Below are 9,341 nucleotides of genomic sequence, written 5' to 3'. Positions count from 1 at the left end.
ACGTGTATTAAGAAAATACACTTCAACACTTATTGGATTTATTATAAAGGAATAGTACAAGCCTTGCTTTCATAGTAAATAATAAAAGTTATAGTGTCATATATTTGAGTGCTTTAACTATAAAAATAAGGACATATATTTACTTTAATTGAGAATCAATTTTTTTCTTATGGAATAAGATGTTGTGTTGATCAACCAAATCATTTCTTTTAACTCTTTTCTCTTCTGGTGTTTTTCAAAAAATAAGAATATACTTTGAATAGAGTCTACCTTGATTTTGTCTCTAAAAAATGGTTATACATAATTACAAATGTAATATGAAGAGATGATATGTTTTTTTGTCTTTAGATATACTAGGTAATCTATCCGGGCTTGGTGCGATAATAAATGATATGGTTTCATAATTATATATTTAATATGAAGAGATGATATGGTTTTTTGTCTTTCGATATACTAGGTAATCTATCTGGGCTTCGTGCGATTATAAATGATATCGTCAATCTTATATACTTTGTTCAACTTAGCATATCTATATCATGCATGCATAGTACATTCAAGTATTGATGCATTTTCATGGTGTAGGTTTAGGCACTCAACATCAAGATCACACTTAAACATATTGATTCTCGAAAAAACTTCAACAACTTCAGTTATGAGTGCTCATTTATCGAGTTTAATAGACATGCTTTCTAGCTTGGTCTTTATTTCTTGTTCTCAATTTTGTTATGCTAGCGTGGGACAAGTCTCAACAACTCAATTCAATAGATACTTTTTAGACAAAGTAGAATATTCAACTCGAGTTGTTCAGTGTTGTTTTTTTCATCACTAAACTCTTATTATTATATCATATATATTCATACTAGTTAGATTCCCCCAGTACAATTATCTATTGTTTTTAGCTTCCACATAGTACATATCTTACTTAATCATTGTAAGTATGCTTTATATATGCAAGACTCAGAGTTAACTTGGGATGACTCATGATATTAGGAACCGTGTTAGGTCTAGGGGTTAGCCTCAAGGCGTGACATGTTCTTTCCCCTTTAGTCAAGGAGGGAAAAGGTACTTTAGTTCATTAATCTTCAACAAGATAATATGAGTGTGAAGGAGTATGCTTTGAAATTCGTAACATTATCCAAATATGCTCAAGCTATCGTTGCCGATTCAAGGGCAATCAAGAGTATGTTTGTGTCAGGTTCTTCAGACATGATGGTCAAAGAAAGCCTGATTTCGAGCTTGTTAAGGAGATATATGTATCATGTTTGATAGTTCAGGCACAAATAATAGAAGAAGAGAAGCTTAAGGAGAAAACTGGGGAGTCAAAGACGGCAAGAAAGGATAATCGTAATTTTTCACATTCAAGGTCCGGTGGAGGTAATCGTTCCCCAGGTTATAGTTCTAATGACCTAATGGATTTGTCTAGTTGTTTATAGGTCATTCTGTGTCAGCAATTCATAAGTAATTGAATGTTGTAATACAAGGGTGATTACTCCAATCCATGTATGATAACTTTCTTGAAGTATAATTTTTCTTAAGCAATTCCTACTCAACATTGTTTTTACCTTAATAGTTCCAAGCGGACAAGTGCTTCATTCTTCTATATAGTTGGTGACTACATTTCAACAATTCATAAGTAATAGGTTGTTCCACACCAAGAAGTATATTTTTCTTTGAAGTAAAAAATTTTTTAGGTAATTAATACTATACATTAATTTGATCGTCTTGTTCCAAATTGACAAATATTTCATTCTTCTGTCTATTTGTAGAGTAGATGTCATCAATTCAAAAGTTATTGATTGGTGTATCCAAGAGAAAATTCCTCCAATCCATGAAGTAAAATTTTATTAAATAAGACTCTTCAATTAAAAGAAACCTTCTTAGAAAAATCTTTTTCTTTTTGTTACCCTCAATCATCTCTTTTTTCTTTACCCGCAACTCATTTTTTTTCTTTACCCCCAATTTTTCTTCTATGGTTGATGTTGTCGGTGATTTTTTTTTTTATCGGATAAGGAAGAGATTTACATCTATGTTGGACCAGTAATGCTAGAAGTTTTTTTTCTCTTTTTTATTTTCATTAAATCTTTGGATTGAGCAAAATGACATTCCTATTTTTAGGTCAGTGCTAGAAGTGTGAAAATCTATAACTTTGTTATGATTCTTGGTATTTCATCAAAATTTTGTAATAAGAGAACCTGCTTTTTTGTTTTTTTTGTTAATTAGAATTGCATTCTCCGGGCTGATCATGAAGTTGTGATTTATTTTATTTGTTTATGTATATATTTTTCTTGTATGTTTTCGAAAGAGGAAAAATTTACACTAACAATTGTCATATCTTCATTTTAGTTTTTATCATCTAAACTAAACATGAGAAATTTCTTGATTATAGGGAAGTAGGTATCTAGTAATTTCTTTTTGTCACGCCACGAGACGTGGACACGAAACCTAGGAAAAGAAGTGATCCCAAGCTAACCCTGCTTGCATGATCATGAGCATAGTAACTATAATAAACTGAATGTGGAAGCTAAATCATATTTTAAAATGAATATATGGGGAATGCCCATATGCTAAATCAGTGATATATGCAAACTGATGAGTGCAATTCAAAGAAGTTATTAATGTCTGATATATCAATGCATATTCTAAGAGAACCGTCTTTCTTTTTTACGAACAATACTGGTCCACCCCATGACAAAATACTAGGTCTGATGAGCCCTTGTCTAAAAAGTCTTTCAACTGATCTCTCAATTCCTTAAGCTCTACTGGAGCATTTCTGTAAGGAAGAATAGAAATAGGCTGGGTATCTGGAAGGATAAGAATTCGAAAGTCAATTTCCCATTCGAGAGGGACTCCGGTAAGATTTTGTGAAAAATTTCTTGAAACTTACTTACTACTGGAACATACTCAAGAGGTGGTGTTTCAGAGCTAGAATCCTTAAGCAAAACTAGATGATAGAGATACCCTTAGAGATCATCTCTCTGGTCTTAAGGTAAGAAATGAATCGACCCATAGGATCTAAGCTATTACCCTTCCATTCTAAGATTGATTCATTTGGAAATTGATAACGAATAATCCTATTTCAACAATCGACTGAGGCATAACATAAATTTAACAAATCCATGCATAGAATCACATCGAAGTCTACCATTTCTAACTTTACAAGTTCTGCTTTGGTGACTTTCTGAGGGACTGTGACAGAGTAATTTCAATATACCTATCTAGCTATAACTAGGTCACCAACTGTAGTTGAGAATTAGCAAGGTTTTGAGAGAGTTTCTAGACTAACACTATATTGGAATTCTATGTAAGGAGTTACAAAATAAACAGTAGCCCTTGGATCAAACAATGCATAGACATCAAGATCAAAGACTCGTAAAATACTAGTGCCTACATCAAGAGAACCTTCCAGATCCTGGCGATCCTTAATAGCATACAACCTGTTATGGCACTGACCGCCACCCGTACCATATGAGTTACCCTGTTGAGTCGCGTGAGTTACTTGTGATGCTGAAGTTGTAGAAGGATCTCTAGCATTACCACCTCGTTGACCCTGTATAGAAGGACAATACCTCAACCTGTGAACAGACTGACCGCACCTAAATCATATTCCTTTCCTGCGAGGCACTCACATGGATGGTTCTTACTATAATTAGGAAAGTGGGCTAAGTCTTTGTCCCTGAAACACTTCCCTGAGACTTAGAATCTAGTGCCCTAACCTCTGGATCATAGTTGTTATTATAGGATAAAACACTAGCTGATGAAGATGGTGGGGTTGAAAATTTTTGCTGAATCTACGAGCGATTTCCACCACCTTATTACTATTGAGAATACACATAGTTCACATTCGTACCCTTCTTATTCTCTTTGGCCTGTTCCCTATGATTATCACCCTCAACCTACTAAGTAGGAGTCATTAGCCTAGACATGTTCGTATCTCCTAGTAACATAGCGTTTCTGCACTCTTTTTTCACCGAATTCGACACTTAATACAAGAACTTATTCATCTAAGCCCTCGTGTTAGCAACCATTTGAGCAGCACACCTGTATAGTTGGTTAAACTTGAGCCCTTACTCTTGCACCGTCATGTTTCCTCTCCTTAAATTCATTAATTCATGAGCCTTTGCTTCTCTGAAATCTATTGGAAAAAACCTGTCCAGGAAGTTTTCACTTAAGCAATCCCATGTAATACGATCTGCATCTGTAACCTTATTTTCCTTCAAGTGAGTATACCAGATGTGAGCAACATCTTTCGGCTGGTATGATGTCAACTCAACCCGATCATTCCCATAGACCTGCATCAGCTCAAAGATATTCTTGATCTTATCCAAGAAGTTATGGAGATCCTCACTAGTGTACGATCCTAAGAACTTAGGCGGTTTAATCCTAAAAAAGTTACGGACCCTATCTGTTATGGATCCACCATTTTCATTCATATAAGATTGAACCCGATTGTTCTTGTTGTCCACATTCATAGCCAACATCTTAATGGCCTTCCTAAAATCAGCATTGGAGACTTTCTTATTTGGGATAGGAGGAGTTACGTTTGCATTTCTGGCATTCACATTCCTGGCGTTCGCTCTACGAGTAGGCATGATGTGAAACATAGAACGTCGAGTTATAATGAAATTAGATCATACCTTACGCACGATAAGAGTAAAAGAAAGTGATGTTTTCCTAAAACACTTCATAGCCTTCTTCTCATAAAATGTAGTGCACTTCACACCCATGAAAAAGTCTCTACTTAGTGCGGCTTTGCATACATCATAGGAAACATAAACCTAGTGCTATAATACAAAGTTTTTCACGTACCGAGCTACCCTCGAGACATGGAAACGGGACTAAGGATCACAAGTGATCCCAATTTAACCCTACTGCCATGATCATGAGTATACTAAAGAAAATAAACTGAGCAGGAAATCTAAATCATAATTTAATATCAAAAGATGGGGAATTCCAATATTTTAAAACTGAGTTATATGAAAACTTATGCGTTTAATACAAAAAGGTTATTAACTCAAAACTAAGCTTAAACTAAGTATGTTTGAAAATAGCCTCTAACTGACTAGAAATGCTGGAACAGGCCCCAACAACGTCTTGCAAAAATTGAAACTAAAAGACAAAAATACTAGTAATAACTCATGAATATAGTCCTCAAAGAATAAGGACTCACAACTGATTCTTCTGAACTAGAGATCAGAAATGGACCTATGTCTTATTTGTATGCTGAGAACCGGAACCTACATCATTAGAAGATGTAGCGCACACATGCGACGGTACTTAAAAGGTACTGAGCATGTAGTATAGAGTAAAGTTTAAATAATACATAACTTAACAAGAATAAAAGGAAATATAATATTCTAAACATGATATACTAAATTCTGAGCTAACTAGATGCAATGACAAAATTTATAACATGATGAGACTGAAACTAACTAACTCTAAATATGATTACTGCAATAGAGTCCTACTTAACTGTGAGAGCTACTAATAACTGATAGTAAAACCACATGATCTAACTATGGAGTCCAATGTATACGCCCCATTGGGAGGACCCAATATACCCCCCCCCCCCCCCCCGAGGAAAAAAGGAATGCTGACGTAATGACTAAATTGACGTCCTCAAAGGGGACTTACAACTTATTTAGCTAGTAGTTTTAGGACTATTTGGTACGTTGAACCCTAGTCCAACTAGTTATTATGCTAGACCCAATGAATTAATTGATTAACAAATTATGACTTGATATTTGTAAATACGGGATAGCTTAAAACTTAACATGGAAACTGAGAATGCAATAATTAATTTGATAATGATGCAGTAACTAATGAGACATTTATACCTAAATGAACTTAAATATCTGATATACCATGTGTAATTAAAGAACTAAAAAAATACAAAGCTAGAATTCTGAAATTCATGCAATAATATTTATAATAATATGGTAATCTTACTTGGAACATATAACAAACTAATTCTTCATAATTTGCTAAAGTTCTAGATACCCTATGTCTAATTATGATAAGAGAATGAAGAATCTGATTGAAAACTAAGGACCCAATGGGTGATAGGAACCCACTAGTGAAATCTCACATGACTGTTAATGAAATCCATGAAGAAATCGTTAGATTTCGGGGCTGAAGTTGATGAAACCATGTTGTGTTCTTGAACTCAAGTTCTTGACTTTTTTTCTCCTTTCTTGCTTTTAATTTTCTGAGTTTTAATTAATGATTTGATTTAGTTAAATTTTTGTTTTGATTCTAAGATTAAACTGACTAAAATTTATGATTTAGGGCTTTAATGACGTATCTTAGGGGTTAAATAAACTTGAAAAAGACCAAAAGATCAGTAAACTAATTGTTGTCAGAGTAATAGACGACCTGGTCTGACGGGCCGTCGTTCAATCAACGGTCCTTCTTTTAGCTCTGCTTGACAACCCTTCACTAAACTGGGCATAACGTTTTACTCTAAGGTTGGAGTTTAGCAAACTCGATGACTATGGAAAGATAATTCAATTATCTATCATATATTATGTTATAGGAAACCTAATTCATTTTGTGCTAAAGGTTATAACAATTTGAAGTTTACCCTATTAGCAATTCCCCTTAACTAATGGCTAAACGTCAATTATTATCAGACCTACAGACTGTAGATTAAATAACGGTCCATGCTGGTCATCGATAGTTCATGTCAGACACTGGGTAACTTGAGTCTCAATTCACGGACACAGACAATGGACCGTAGTTTGACTTACAGACCGTAGGTCTGTCCGTGGATCGATACTTAGTCAATTTTTCTATGCTAAGATTTGGGGGAACTTCAATTGCAAATGGTGGATGCACAATATGGGTCATAGATCAGACTACGGTCCATCAATAATGACCATCGATTGAACCTGTAGATTTCTCAAAAACAAATTTTTGATATGTTTTGTATAGGAGGGTGTTACAGGTTTCAAGAGACTCGTGTGCTACAAATTTCGTTGAGGAGGGACAACAAGATTTTGAACAAAAAAGAACTTGCAGAAGGTTGATGCTTTGAACATAAATATGGTGGAGAACACATGAGGATTATGGGAAAGTCTTTGTACTTACATAATCAATTTTATTTTTGTCATATTTGATGAAATAAACTACAAAAATGCTCATCATAAAAATGTTTCCAAATGATGAACTTGTTTCTCATTTTTCTTACGCTAAATTTGGACTCAAGATCCCTTTATTAAACAACAAAAAAGGGACAAAATTTACATTAAAAAAGTGGGTTATAGTCGTCCCCAAAGTGACCTTACCACACATTTGAATAAAAGTCCCCTTTTGCAGGGTTTCCACAAATTCTCTTTCAACTTCCTTTTTCACATCTCCCTTCTTCCTTGCTCATTCTGCCTCCTTGTAGGCATGGAAAAGTACTTCTCCATGGAATAAAAATTCTTCATCAAGCATTTGTGACCTACCACCCTCATTAGCTTTCAAAGTTTTGTTCGCCATATTTTTTTAATTGTGTTTCCTCTCCTGCCAGCTGACTGTTACTGTTATAGGCGTACATTTTGGTTTGAATTAGGAGATCTTGACGAACTTGATAGTTGTTATTTCCCTTCCTTTTTAGCTTTTACAATTTGGATAAGTGATTTACCGTTCTCACTTGCTTCCTCTTTTCTATTCTTCTCATTTAACTATGATTCTTGTAGTAGATGAAGCCGAATACGAGAAAAGGACTTTTCATTCATAAAAATTCCTTGTTAATTGCTTCAAAAATATCAGGTTTGGTCCCTTTACTATCACTTTTACTCATCTCTGTATCCCATTTTGCTTGCTGACATAGCTTATTCCTAGGAGTAGTCCTTTGACAACACTTCTGCTCCAGTTAATTACAGAATATAACCTGTTTATACAGTTGTGTCGTCATTGTAACTAAGCATGTTACCTATGGTTGTCTATTTTTATTCTTCTTGATTTTATACGAACTGAAGGATTTATTGCTTGCCCATATGAAGAATCATTCTTCCCAGACTTGGTAATCGATTAAAACTTAAGAATACCTATTTTCTTTCTTTGTCAATTGTTGTATTTGCTACAATGTCTGCTAGTCAATTTGTATCTCTGAAAATATGTTGCGCAGTACAATGATTTGAGCCACCATTTCATGTAGGTCTTTCCTTTGTTTAGCAAACACCCATGGTCTTTTCCAATTCATCACAATTATGTCCTTTAAAATTAATAAATCTGTATCCACATGAATAGTATTCATCTTATGACTTATACAATACTTAAAAGCTTCCCACAAGGCTCTAATCTCGGCCTTCGTGTATGTTGGTTGCCTCCCCTATGCTCTGTGACTGCATATATGAGAACTCCTCCTTTATTTCGTATACAAAAACCATAAGCATTACGACCGGGTTTCCATTACTAGCTCCATCCGTGTTGCAAGTAAACCAACCCTGTGTTGCCATTTTCAACTTCACGAGTAGATAATGTATGTTGGAGAGATATCTCAAAAATGTATCGACAATTTCTGACCAATGTTTTGACATACTTTTGATCCATGGAATTTGTTCCTTATTAGTTGATGTATTGCCAATTGAGACTGATACTACATAGACCTATAAGTTATCACCTTCCCATGTTTTTTAGCATTTATTTTGTTCCATAATTCCCATATTATGATTGCAGAGACTGCCTTTAGTATCTGATCTTATTTGTGTAACATCTTATGCTCCCGCAATCTATAAATGATTTGTTTTAGATTACCAGTTACGCTGAGACCTACACAAGAAGAAAAATGCTTGCATAGATTTTGTGCTACGGGAGTTGTTAGTCAAAGATAAGATATGTATCCAAGTGACCCTCCTCACAACAATAACATTTTCAGATCGCATGCATCCTCAACTTCTTTAAATTATCATATGTGGCTATTCTCTCCTTCCATACACTCCATAAGAAAAAACCAATCTTGAGTGGCAAACCCTTTACCCCTATATAATTGCTCCATTCATTCACTGAAAATTTTCTATTCATGTTTTTATAGGTTGATTTGACAGTGAAATCGCCTTTAATGTTATGCATCAACCATGCTTTGTCTGTGATAACTTCGTTGATAATGTGCCTGATTTTCGTTGTTGTATGTTTTACAATTTTCTTCCGAAGTCACTTATTTTAGCTTTTCTTTATTCAACTCATAATTTATGATAAAATAATTAACCTCCAATTCCTCATCTTGTGCCAACTCTCCTTCAGTAAAGTATAATGATCCTTTCCTGTTCCATTTATCAAATCAAAAACTAGTTTGTTCAATCTTGATTCATATATCATGTTCTACTTCCACTCTAATCTTAATCATCTTCTTCCAAACC

At 34.4% G+C, this 9,341-nt stretch overlaps 1 protein-coding gene across 1 annotated transcript; it reads right to left on the bottom strand.

The window, feature by feature from the left end:
• Nucleotides 1-3,250: 3,250 nt before the first annotated feature.
• LOC138347953 (uncharacterized) lies at nt 3,251-4,589 on the bottom strand. Its single transcript, XM_069296561.1, has 2 exons — nt 4,077-4,589; nt 3,251-3,547 (listed from the first exon to the last, which is right to left on the bottom strand). The coding sequence occupies exons 1-2, from the start codon at nt 4,587-4,589 to the stop codon at nt 3,251-3,253; spliced, it is 810 nt and encodes a 269-aa protein (XP_069152662.1).
• Between the last annotated feature and the right edge of the window lie 4,752 nt (nt 4,590-9,341).

This window comes from Solanum lycopersicum, chromosome 4, assembly GCF_036512215.1.
Source record: "Solanum lycopersicum chromosome 4, SLM_r2.1".
Classification (NCBI taxonomy): Eukaryota; Viridiplantae; Streptophyta; class Magnoliopsida; order Solanales; family Solanaceae; genus Solanum; species Solanum lycopersicum.
This window is presented reverse-complemented; position numbering and strand designations above follow the sequence as displayed.

Excerpts from the sequence above, each read along its gene's own strand:
- LOC138347953 (XM_069296561.1), bottom strand. The coding sequence starts at position 4,589 with ATGCCTACTCGTAGAGCGAACGCCAGGAATGTGAATGCCAGAAATGCA. Across the intron at positions 3,548-4,076 it reads TAAGGAGAGGAAACATGACG|GGTCAACGAGGTGGTAATGC; the intron begins GTGCAAGAGTAA and ends CCTTCTATACAG.